Here is a 13,360-nt window from a genome sequence, read left to right on the forward strand (position 1 = left end):
ACAGGGATATCACAAACCTTCCATTTACTAAAAAAAACCCAAAAAACAAAATAATAAAAATGCAGTGTCTGCAAAGCACAATAAAGAGAAGAGCAATGGCATGGCTGTGTCTACATTCCACTTTGATTTTCATGCAACCCTGTAAGGAGATGTTGCCTTTGCTCTGTAAGTGAGGAAACTGAAGCTGAAGGTCGCATCATTGAGGGGACACAGAGATCAGATTAAACCCAGCTTGTGTGGCCCCAAATCCAGTGGACTTAACCATTGCACAGTCCATCACTTCTATGGAGACTGCCTTAAAAGAAAAAGAAAACTTTAACTTTTGCAAGTTAAAAATAATATATGGAAAACATAAAGATATTCTTTTGTGTCTTTGTAGGTGGATATTTCCCTTGATTTAGATGAGTTGAAGGAAGAAATTACCTTCTTAAAACACACCCAGAGTATGAAGAGAACAATGTCTGCACTGTCTTGCAATTCTGGTGCTATTACTAATAAGAAGAAAGATGAAAGGAATCGTGGTTCCTTTGGACAATACAATGAAAGTATAAAGCTGTTGATGGATTGGGTAAATGCTGTCTGTGCCTTCTATGATAAAAAAGTAAGTTTGTTTTTGTTTTAGCCTAGTATCTTTAAATAAATTTTGGTTAAAGTCAATTAAGCTTAATGCATAAAATCTTCTCTTGCATTTCTTAAGTAATGTAGTTTATATGTATAAGCAAACTTTCCTCAGATGAGCCAGGGCGTTTATCATGTACTGTGTTTTATCTAAGATGTTACCAAATGTATAGTGCAGCATTATTTTGTGTACCACTAAGAAATAAGAAATAACCTAGTTGGGGGTCTTAATAGGAGACACTTGCAAAGACTGGGGCACCAAAGGATCACACCCATATTATTAAAGTTAAATGTAAATAAACCCACCTTACCACTAGGTAGAGGGAGGAAAAAAACCTGAGTCTTTAATCATTTGTTAGATTTGTACTGTATTTCTCTATGAAATGTACCTGTAAGTATAAATACATGAAAGTAAACTGTCCTGACATGCGTGAATAACATAGCTGCTAAGGTATATGAGACAGAAAAATGATACAGAGTATGTGTAACTAAATGTGGTAAACTGCTACACGTTGAGCAAGTATCATGAGTAGCAAGATTGCCAAATCCATGGATAATCTTCTGTTTTTATTAAATGCCAGAGAGGCTCTGGACCTGGAGGCACTAGGGAGAGTTGGCCCCATGCCCGTCCTTAACCTCTGGTGCTGTTGGCAGTCATTGGCATTCTGAGGCTGTAGACACGTTCCTCCAGTCTCTGCCTGTCCTCACATGGCATCCTCCCTGTGTGACTGTCCCTGTGTCTTCTTTTCTTGTAAGGATACTCATCAAACTGGATTAAGAACCAACCCATCCTTCTCCAGCATGACCTCTTTTTAACAAATTAAATCTACACTGACCCTGTATCCAAATACAGGTTCTGGGAAAGACATGCATTTCTGAGGGAACAACCCTGTCTGACCAGCACAATAATATAATCAAATTCTATTTTTGAGATAGCTCGTATTTTATATTTTTAATAGTTAATTAAGTATTATTTAAAAATAAAAATATTCAGTATTTTATAATTTGAGGACCTGGCCATGAATATGGTATTATACCAGGTGCTGTTAGTAATTAATGTGATATTCTTAACTACTGAAGGGAAATGTGGACTATAAAACCATTATTATCTATATTGCCGTCTGATGACAGTTTGTTATTTTTCTGGTATTTCCAATCAGGTGGAGAATTTCACAGTGTCCTTCTCAGATGGCCGAGTGTTATGTTACTTGATCCACCACTACCATCCTTGCTATGTGCCTTTTGATGCTATTTGTCAGTGTACTACTCAAACCGTGGAATGCACACAAACCGGCTCCGTGGTGTTAAATTCATCATCTGAATCTGATGAAAGTTCTCTGAATATGTCTCTTAAAGCATTTGATTATGGTTAGTAGCTTTTGGTTGATTACCTTTTCAGATTTTTTTCTTTGCTATGTCTGATTTCTGGCCAGAGCTGTGTGATATCTTTTTTACTTGCATAATAGAAAATACTTCAGAACTATGCAAAGAACTCCTAGAAAACGAAAAGAAAAATTTTCAGTTGGTGAGGTCTGCAGTTAGAGATCTTGGTGGAATACCTGCTATGATTCATCACTCAGACATGTCAAACACAATTCCAGACGAAAAGGTAAGTGAGTGTTTCTTACTGCAAATGTGGAGTCTCAGAAATTGACGGTAAGTTGATTGTTCTCTGTCAGCTTCTGTTTTCACCCTCTGTGTTTTCTCTTAGGTGGTTATTACCTATTTGTCATTTCTCTGTACGAGGCTTCTGGATCTTCGTAAAGAAACAAGAGCTGCTCGGCTTATACAGACAACTTGGAGAAAATATAAACTAAGAACAGATCTAAAACACCATCAGGTAATCCTGAAAAATGAAAGCACAGTAACATGAATGGTACTCCATATGCTACCAGTTGATGAGTTCTTGATAAGATTTTTCTTTTACTGATGTATGAAGTTACAGACATTGTGTGTGTGTGTTGAGCTCGGGATGGGTATTTCTCCCCAACTCCTGATGTTTCCTTCATTCGATGTATCCTCCAGCCTCTGTCTACCCTTTTGCTTAGTCTGCTCTAGGGGAAGAGGAGTAACTTACCTTATTTTTTGTGTGTGTGTCTGTGAAAAGTAAATTGGGGTACCTGACTCAGCTCTTCTCTTCTTCCTCTTGGTATCTAACCTGCCTCCAAGGAGCAGGAGTTTTCCATTAATTTTTCATGCTGTGTTCTGGGAGGCTTGCTTTGACGTTCTCCTTGGGCCTGAGTGTCAGGTGTTGCATTTTGCTTTCTAATTAGACAACTCATTCTTTCTGCTGTGAAACTGTCTTCCAGGATAACCATCTTTATCCTTTGTTAGTTAAAAGGGGTATTTTGGTTTTCATTGTTTTATTTTTCAAAATGTTTAGAAGCTGGGCATATATATATTATTTATTGTCTCCCTTTGTGACCCCAATAGTATAAAAATTTGCATTAACTTAAGTGTTTTCTTAAGTTCTGAGAAAAATGTCATTTTTAACAATCTGAGAAATGGTCTCTTTGATCAGACTGAACAAACGACTTTAATCCTTTTATCTCCCTATTCCTTCCACTAATAACACTATACTTTTTTATTTGGAGAAATCAAAATAAAACAAGCAGCCATGCTTAATAAAATGTATCAGATATTTCAAAGGCCTTCCACCCAATATTGCTCCTTGAGTTTGAGTTAACAGACATTAATTATACAGCTCTCAATAACTGTGTAGAACAGCCAAGTTTTAGCAGCTCTCAAACGTACTGTGTGTTTTCTCATACTTGTATCAGACTTGGAAATAATACTAATTGAAATAATTTGCTGTTGCCTTACTCACAGTTTCGGTAGTAACATTTGGGAAACAGTCTGTGGCTTATACTCACAAATAGTCTTTTCTGCTACTGTATAGTCTTCTCTGGGCCTTCTTTAGCCCCTCATCTTCCCAGGATCTGCTTCCTTGGCTACAGGCGCTTTGTAGGAAAACTACTTCTGGACATTTCTAGGAGAATTGTTTTAGGAAATTTCAGGGAAGACTCTCCTGGCCAGTCCTCAGATTATTTCATTAATTCTTTTTACATGACATTAAATGAGAGATTTAAAATCCCAAGAAGTAAATATCTCTTTACTAAAAAAAATGTATACTTTTTGTTGTTACAAAAATGTTTATTTTCTGCTCTTGATGGCCTTGTATTATTCATATATTTACTGCAGAGTTTTTAGCCCTTTGCTGGTGAGATCTCTTCTCTTGGTTTATTTCTTTGATCCACATAGTGGAAATCTTCCTGTTTTTTTAATACAGCTGCTTCTCCCCTCTCTCCAGGTGATGTGCCCTCTCTTAAACAAATACGCTAAAATCCAATTATACCTTTTCATTTGCTATTTGGAACGTTAAACAGCAGGATCCCTATCTGGTCTAGTAGAAATATTATAAGCTAACAAGCATGTAAATATTACCTCAAATAGCTATTTTTCAGGTTTTATATTTTGCTTTCATATTATTGTTATAATTTATATAAATGTCCATCGAGAATAGAATGATTCAAGCTTTGTAATAACAAACATTGACTAATGGCCAGATTACCTAATGCATTAAGCAGGATTATCCAAGGGGCCCCAACACATACCACCTTTCAGTTCTTCCTGTCAGAGAGTAGGCACAGACCCTGAAGTGAAGTAAGTCCTTGAATTTGGCGTATATATAAGGCAAAATAAAGTGGGCTGATAACATGTTGGTTTAGCAACAATATAGGATTAAAACTGATGGCATGCAGTCTAGCTTAGAGAAGAGTCAAGACTGAAGGCATGGGAGCTTTTACCCTCAGTTTATGTAAGTTTTCAAATAGTTGCTAGTTTTATAATATATTTGTTTCTTTGGATTTATCTACTTTCCATCTGTAGCTTTACTCAGGTCATATAAAATTGTTCCATTTTAGTTGGTTTGAGATTGAGATAGTCTAAAGACAGATTTGTCAATTTACCTCAATGTGTTGTGCCCAAGAATGTCCCTGGCCTTTATAACTTTTGACTCAAATGCTGGTTTAGGCTGCATCATTTTTTTTTTAAGCTAATAAGGGATTTTTTTTTTCACATGAAATTTTTTTAGTTGGGGTAAAGAGTACACCATAAAATTTCATCTTGAGAAATTTTTCAACTCGCTTCTCCCTCACCCTGGCCTTTGTAAACCATTCTACTTCCTATGTCTATGAAATTGACTAATTTAGATAGCCTTATGTAAGAGAAATCATACAGTATTTGTCCTTTTGTGACTGACTGACATCACTCAGTATGTCCTCAAGGTTCGTCCATGTTGAGGCATGTGACAGAATTCCCTTCCATTTTAAGTCTGCAGAGTATTCCACTGTAGGTATACATAGACCACATTTTGTTTATCCATTCGTCCTTCAGTGGGCATTTGGGTTACCCCTCTTGGCTGTTGGGAATAATGCTGCTGTGCAAATGGGGGCACAGACATCTCTTTTAGACTTTGCTTTTCCTTTCTTTTGGACACATACCCAGAAGTAGGATTGCTGGATTTTATAGTAGTTCTATCTTTAATTTTTTTGAGAAACCACCATACTGTTTTCCACAGTAGTTGTTATGGACCACATTTACAATTCCACCAGTAGTGTACAAGGATTTCAGTTTCTCCATATCCCTGCTGGCACTTGTTTACTGGCATTTTGGGGTTTTTGTTGTTTTTATTTTGGTTTTGGTAGTGAGGAGATAGCTCATTGTGGGTTTGATTTGCATTTCTTTGATGACTAGTATTGAATATATTTTCATATGTTTTTTGGCCATTTGTATGTCATCTTTGCTGAAATGTCTATTCCTTTGCCCATTTTTTAATCAGGTTTTGATTTTTTTTTACTGTTGAGTTTTAGGAATTCTTTCATATATTCTAGATATAAGTCCCTTATTTGATACATAATTTGCACATTTCTCATTCTGCAAGGTTCCTTTTCACTCTGTCGATTGCATCCCTTAATGAACAAAATTTTTTAAATTTGATGTAATCCTGCTTGTCTATTTTTTTTGCTTTTATTTCCTGTGCATATCCCATGGACTGCTAAATCCAAAGTTAGGAAATTTTTCCCTATGTTTTCTACTAGGAGTTTTATAGTTTTGGGTGTTACGCTTACGAGTTTAATCCATTATGTGTTAATTTATGTATGGTGGTGTAGGATAAGGGTCCAACTTCATTCTTTTGGATGCCCAGGTTTCCCAGCACCATTTGTTGGAGAGACCCTTCTCCCCACTGAGTGGTTTTGGCACTCTTTTCAACAATGAGTTATCCACATACATGAGGGTGTGTGTCTGGGCACTTTATTGTTCTCCATTGCTCATGTCTGTCTTTATGCCAGTACAACTCTGATTGTTGTAGCTTTGTAGTGTGCTTTGAGATTTGGAGGTGGGTGTGGAACTCTGTAGCCTTAAAGGCCATCGGCTTCACAGGGGCCCTGACCGTGATGTTAGATGGCTTATTCAACTTGCTGGACGTAATTCCTCAGCCTAGTTTGGAATTGTCTAGCCTTTCTCACTCAGGAGTGATCCACTATATCACCGTTCCTTAGTATTTGTTTCAATCCATTAATTACCTTTTTCCTTTGTTACAATGGCAGTTTGGTCCTTTCCATAACTGAGTGCATACTCAGTTGGTCCCACACTGTGCAGCTTCCACCCACAGAGACCAACAATGATTAGAATTAATAGTTAGAATCTAGAGCTAATCTCTATGTACAGCCCATCCTTGCATGGTGGGCTGTCCTGGACAGCAACAATAAAGGGTTATCAGACATGCTGTATATAAGTTGTTCCTTTCCACTGGAGAGAGTAAGTCATATTCTAGTTTCCAAATCAGGTGAACTGAAGTGATAAATCTACCCTTGAAGAACATGGCAAGGTGCTTAAGAGCATGGACTCTGAAGGCAGGCTGTTCAAATCCTGGCTTTCCTAGCTGTGGACTAACATGCTATTTGACCTCTCTGTCTGGTTTCCTCATGTCATAAAACAGTACCTGTTCGTCTGTTCTTATGGTTGTTGTGAGCTTTAGATGTATCATTCACAAAGTGTTCAGAATGGTACCTGACACTAGTAAGTATTTAATACATGTTACTCTTCATAGTAATTCATTGTTATAAGTAACAGAAATAGAGAAGTGTGGGGTACTGGCCTCTGGTCTCCTCTTTGTTCACTGATGTTGGGTACCTCGATTCCACTTTTCACAACCCAGTATTTTCTTCTCCTGAACCTCTCCAGCTTAAAGCCACAACACAGTCTGTGCTAAAAAGGAGGATTTTGCTTCTCCCTCTTTAATTCCTTTGTTCAAATTGTAACAAAGTAATATTATCTTATACTGTAAAGCATTTTGTTTATTTTAGAGTCTTTTTTTTTTCATACAATCCACCCCCTTTCTTATATGAGTCAGGCATGAATTCAGTGGAGCATAGTGTGAGAGGCGCACCACATTTTAATTGCCTTTATAGTGATTAGTGAGGACATGTGATCTATCAGGTGTCTCTCTGATCTTTATCTCAAGATGATAGTTCCTAGGACTCTTTGTTTCATCATATAAATTTATATGCAAGCCCACCTGTGAGCCATTTCTATGTGCCCAGGAGTATCTATACTCTAAAGATGAGCATATCTTATAATAGGTCGGGGGCATGTTTTATTTCCAGGATCAATTTGGTTAATATACAACAGATGATTTTCTTACAAATAATATTTTAGGTCTTAAGTGATTAAGTGTTTAATTAATATTTGCTTTTTTTTTTTTAGGAAAGAGACAAAGCTGCAAGAATTATTCAATCAGCTGTAATTAATTTTCTAACTAAACAACGATTGAAAAAGGAGATTAATGCAGCATTGACTATTCAGAAATATTGGCGAAGATTCTTAGCAAAGAGAAAAGTTTTAATGTTAAAAAAGGAAAAACTAGAAAAACTTCAACATAAATCAGCATCAGTTATTCAGGTATACTGTCCTGGAATTTTTTAATTTAAAAAGTTTTAATGGCATTTTTAAGGAAGAAAATAAAGTATAAAGTTTTAAATTATTGTATTTTAGATTTCCATATTTTGTCTAGTACAGATGATCCAACATGGTTTGAACTTTGCAGGTCCACTTATAGGTGGATTTTTAAAAATAAATTGGAAAATATTTTGGAGATTTGTGACAATTTGAAACAAGATTTTCTTTTCTCTATTGTAAGAATACAGTTTATAATACATGTAACATACAAAATATGTGTTCATTGACGTTCTTATTGGTAAGACTTCTGTTCAACAGCAGACTATTAGTAGTTAAGTTTTTGGGGAGTCAAAAGTTATATGCAGATTATTCAGCTGCATGGGGTGAGTGCCCCAACCCTGCATTGTTTAAGGGTCAACTGTACTTAATTTTAACAGATATTTAATACCTCCCCACTCCCTGCAGAACTCTTTGCTATATGCAGTATAGGCTCAACAAATCAAAATGCCTACTTCTAGGAGCAATCTAATTGTATACCCCTTGCTATCTTTGTTTATATTAGAGGTTCGTGGTCTTCCTCTCTGTGGGATATGCTGGCATTTTGTACCATTCTACTTTGTATATCAAGCTCTCTTTTTATCTCTACTATGCATCCTCTTTAGAATAAATGTGCACATTTTCCTCTTAGTTGGCACATAATGGACATATTAGTTATTCTGTAGAATGTCTCTGTTATTTTTCTACTTATAAAAATTTTTTTAAACGTATCTACATAATCACATTCCTTACATCTATGTTAGTTTTTGATATTAGATTCTATTTTAAAAACATTAGAGAGGTGTACTACTTAAATTTACCCTATGTAAATGCCATTGACACTTCACCCCACAATTTTATCTATTTTATAAATTTGGAAATCTTTTTTGTGTGACTACTACTATTGATAAGTGAGAGATTCCGATTTAGTAAATTACCTTTTTTTAAAAAGCACGAAATATACATACAAAATTGCACAAAACACAAATGCGAACCTAATATATTTTCACAAAGTGAATACTCGTATAACTACCACCCAGGTCAAGAAATAGAATATTGCCAGCCCCTCAGAAGCTATTTCTCAATCAGTTAACTCCCACATCTCAGCCCAAGGTAACCACTATCCAAATGGATGCTAATCATGCCTTTTTCCTATACATCTTTCTTAAGTACTCTAATTCTGTCTTGCCTGTTTTTTGGATTACATATAGATGGGTTCATTGTATACTCTTTATATGAAACATCATTAAATTTGTGAGATATATCAGTGTTGCTGAATATAACTGATTTAACTTTCATTTAATAATATTCTACAGTTTATCTATCTGTCCTGCTGTTGATGGACATTTGGCTTTCAAGTTTTGACCTATCGTGACTAAAGCTTGTATGAACATGTATTTGGTATGAGGTGTATACACTCTGTTATTTACCTATGAGTAAATTGTTTGACATAGGGTATATATATATTTTAGTGTTAGTAGATCCTGCCAAAGAGTTTTGTAAAGACTTACAGTACCCACCCAGCTATCTGTGAGCATTCACCTAACTCCATGTCCAGGTAAATACAAGGAAACGGTCTTTTTGATTTTAGCCATTCTGGTAGTTGTGTAATGCTATCTCAGAGTAGTTTTATTTGCATTTTCTTCATAATTAATGATATTGGACACCTTTTCATATTGGGAATCTTCTCTTGTGAAGTGTTGTTTCAAATCTCTTTTTTTTCTTTTTCATTTTGTTGGCCTTCTTATGAATTTATAAAAGATCTTTATATATTTTGATTATTAGACCTTTGTTGGTTATATATGTTATAAATATCTTCTCCCAGACTGGTTTGCTGTTTCTATATCTTACTGATGAAAGTTCTTAATTTTCCTTAAAGAAAATTAAGGTTAGTGTTTTTTGTGCAGCATTTCATTTAAGGAATGTTTTCTTAAACCAGTACCTTGCAGTTATTTTCCTGTATTGTATGTATTCTGGAAGTTATAATATGTTGTCTTCCTCTCATTTAGATCTCTCCGGAAATTAATTTTTCATATGATTTTTATTCGAAACTTTTCTTTTTTTAATATATGGCTATCCAGTTGTTTCAGTACTATTTACTGAAATGACCACCCCACCTCATGCTGTACCACTGTTAGCATACATCATGTATTCTTACATGTGTGCTTCTGTTTCTAGAATTTTTTCTATGTCATTGTTCTTTGTGTCTTTCTTTGAGCCTTGGACTCTAGCTTTACATGAAATCTGGATATCTAGTAGGTGAGTCATCCTTTGTTTTTCTATAAGAAGTTTTTAGCTATTCTAATTCCTCTGCATTTTCATACACAGTTTTGAATTCAAAGTTTAAAAAGTTTTGTTCTGAAGTTTTAAAGTGTTGAAATTTGAGATTTAATTGAATTGGTCAGTTTAGTTAAAATTGATATCTTTAAATACTAAACTTGGTATCTATTCCTTACTTAGGCCTTCTCTAAACATCTCCTAAAATGATTTTATGATTGGATGTGAGAGGTCTTAAATATCTTCATTTTCCTCAGTGTATGACACTTATTTGTTTTAATTTAAATTAAACAAATGTTAAATTAACATTAATAACATTTAGTGACTTTTTTTTTTTTTTTTGGTGTGCTGTTCCACACATTTAAACAGATATGCATCTCTGTGTAGTCATTCCCTTACTCAGGATACAGACAGTTCTCACCCAGAAGAACTTCTGCATGCTATTCTCTGTGGTCATTCCTCCCTCCACACCCTAGCCCCAGGCAACCACAACTCTGTTCTCTGTTACTGTAGCTTTGCCCTTTTGAGAATATGATAGCCATAAAGTGTGTTACCTTTCAAGACTGGCTCTTTTTCACTCAGCATAATGCCTTTGAGGCTCGCCTAAGTTGTTGCATGTATCCGTACCTTTTTTTTTTTGCTGAGTAGTACTCCATTGCATGGGTGTTCCACAGTTTGATTATATATTAACCTTTTGGAGGATATTTACACTGTTGCCAATTTAGGTGATTTTATTAGGGTAAATATCTAGAAATTGATTGCTGAGTCATTTGGTAAGTGTGTGTTTGTCTTGGTAAGATATCGCCAAATTGGTTTCTGCAGTGGCTGTTATCACTTTGCATCGCCATCCACACTGTGTAAGTTCTAACCGCGCCACAGCCTCACCAACCCTATGATGTCAGTGTGTTTGAGCTATTCAATGTTTAGTGCTATCTCATCTTAGTTTTAATTTTCATTTCCCTAGTGGCTAATGACATATGTGTTTTCAGGGGTTTAATTGCCTTCTAAAATTTCTTTGTGAAGCATCTGTTGAAATCTTTTGCTCATTTTTCTAACTAAGTTGCTTATCTTAACTGAGTTTTGAGAGATCTTTCTGTATTCTGCCCACAGATCCTGTAGTGGTGATTCAGGACTATTTTCTCCCAATCTGTGTAAGCCTTTTACCAAAAAAGTTTGCTGATCTCTGATCTTGACTGTTCTGTGTACTTAAAAAGAATATGTATTCTGTTGTTGCGTGGACTGTTCTGTAGATGGGCACTATATAGTTCTGTAATGTTTGGTTGGAGCTATTGGTTGATGACGTTTAGTTCTTTTACATACTGATTTTCAGTTAATTTTCTTCCTGAGAGAGCCATGTTTAAGTCTCTAGCTGTAATTGTGGGTAGTGTTTCTCCTTTCAGTTATTTCAGTTTTATCATCATGTATTTGAAGCTCTGTTGTTAGGTGCGTACACATTTGGGATTGTTATGTCTTGGTGAGTTGAGTGCTATTATTGTGTAATGTTCCTTTTCATTCCTTGTAATTTTCTCTCCTCTGAAGTCTACCTTACTTGCTGTCAACATAACCACTCCAGCTTTCACTTGATTTATATACGCAGGGTATATTTCCTTCCTTCCTTTTACTTGTTAATTACTTATATTGTTATATATGTGATATGAAGTTCAGACAGCATATAGTTTTACATTTTGAAAATCTCTTAAGTTTCTGATTTAGACCATTTATTTCAAGCATTTATTGATGTGTTTGGATTTAAGTCTATTATTTTATTATTTATTTTCTGAATGTACTATTTCTTTCCCCTTTCCTGTCTTTTTAATTACTTGAACACTTTTTAGTATTCCATTTTAGTTTATTTTCCTTTGGACTATATCCCTTTGTGTAGGTTTATTTTTAGTGGTTTCTCTACTTGGTTATTGTATACATACACTTAATCTACTTAGAATCAGTACTTTAACACTTTAAGTGGAATGTAGAAGACTTAGCACTATCCAGGTCCCTTTGTGCTCCTCCCCAACTTTTATGTGTTAGTTGTCTTATTTATTACATCTATGCAATTTAAACCACATCAGGCAATATTATAATTTTTGCATTCCATCATAATAAATAAACAATACATGAAAAGAATATTCTTTAATACAGATATTTATCATTTCTGTTGCTTTGCTTATTTTTTTTAGTACATTTTTTATAATTTATGAACCAACAGTGATACATTATTATTAACTAAGGTCCAGAGTTTACATTAGGGTTCACTCTTTGTGTTGTGTAGTTAAGTGTGTTTGACAAAAATCCTGCCTTAAGAATCCTCTGTGCCCTACCAAGTCCTCCCTCCCCTTCCCCACCGTCCCTGGCAACCACTGACCATTTTGCTTTGTCCAGAATGCCACATAGATTACCCCCGCTGTCCTTGCCTTCAGGCAGGTTGCTTGGACAAAAGCAGGTGCACTCACAGCAGGCAGTACCGTGGGAGAGGGAGGGACTCAGCCCTACACTGGTTATTTATAAATGAAGAACAGTAAGATGCAATAGGAGGTCCCCCACAAAGCTTAGCAATGTTTGTGTTTTAGACAAAGGTCTTATTGCTAGAAGAACGTCCAGAACGTCTTATTGCTTGATGACCAGTAGCCGGGGATCATTTAGATACCAGCCACCAAATCAGTTTGAGACTGTAGCTGCGTCGAGCTAGCATGTTACTAGGAATGCTAAGTGGTATGGGAAGGAAGCAAACTTGGCTTTTCGAGAAGCAGATGGTTTATCACTTCTCAAGCCTTTCCAGAATTCTACTTTTTAATCGTCTCTATAATTCCTACATTTGGGAAAAGGAAGTTGTATCTTTTTATTTTTATAATTAAAGAAAATTTTTTTTATTTTGGTATCATTAATCTACAATTACAGTAAGAACATTATGTTTACTAGGTTCCCCCCTTCAACAAGTCCCCCCAACATACCCCTTCACAGTCACTGTCCATCTGCGTAGTAAGATGCTATAAAATCACTACTTGTCTTCTCTGTGTTGCACAGCCCTCCCCGTGTCCCCCACGCACAATACATGCTAACCATAATCGTAATGCCCTCTTTCTTTTTCCCCGCCCTTATCCCTCCCTTCCCACCCATTGTCCACAGTCTTTCCCTTTGGTAACTATTAGTCCATTCTTGGGTTCTGTGATTCTGCTGCTGTTTTGTTCCTTCAGTTTTCCTTTGTTTTTATACTTCACATATGAGTGAAATCATTTGGTACTTGTCCTTCTCCGCTTGGCTTATTTCACTGAGCATAATACCCTCTAGCTCCATCCATGCTGTTGCAAATGGTAGGATCTGTTTTTTTCTTATGGCTGCGTAATATTCCATTGTGTATATGTACCACATCTTCTTTATCCATTCATCTCCTGATGGACATTTAGGTTGCTTCCATATCTTGGCTATTGTAAACAGTGCAGCGATAAACATAGGGGTGCATCTGTCTTTTTTA

At 35.7% G+C, this 13,360-nt stretch overlaps 1 protein-coding gene across 3 annotated transcripts in view; it reads left to right on the forward strand.

Annotated features, from left to right (window-relative positions):
- ASPM (assembly factor for spindle microtubules) overlaps positions 1-13,360 on the forward strand; it is an 88,356-nt gene that overhangs the window by 22,748 nt on the left and 52,248 nt on the right. For all 3 annotated transcript variants that reach the window (XM_057508167.1, XM_057508166.1, XM_057508168.1), the window contains exons 13-17: positions 380-601; positions 1,779-1,986; positions 2,085-2,227; positions 2,330-2,458; positions 7,387-7,581. In XM_057508167.1, coding sequence (XP_057364150.1) covers positions 380-601; positions 1,779-1,986; positions 2,085-2,227; positions 2,330-2,458; positions 7,387-7,581 — 897 coding nt within the window. The remainder of the gene's footprint in view (positions 1-379; positions 602-1,778; positions 1,987-2,084; positions 2,228-2,329; positions 2,459-7,386; positions 7,582-13,360) is intronic.

The sequence above is a fragment of the Manis pentadactyla genome, chromosome 9 (assembly GCF_030020395.1).
Source record: "Manis pentadactyla isolate mManPen7 chromosome 9, mManPen7.hap1, whole genome shotgun sequence".
Lineage (NCBI taxonomy): Eukaryota > Metazoa > Chordata > Mammalia > Pholidota > Manidae > Manis > Manis pentadactyla.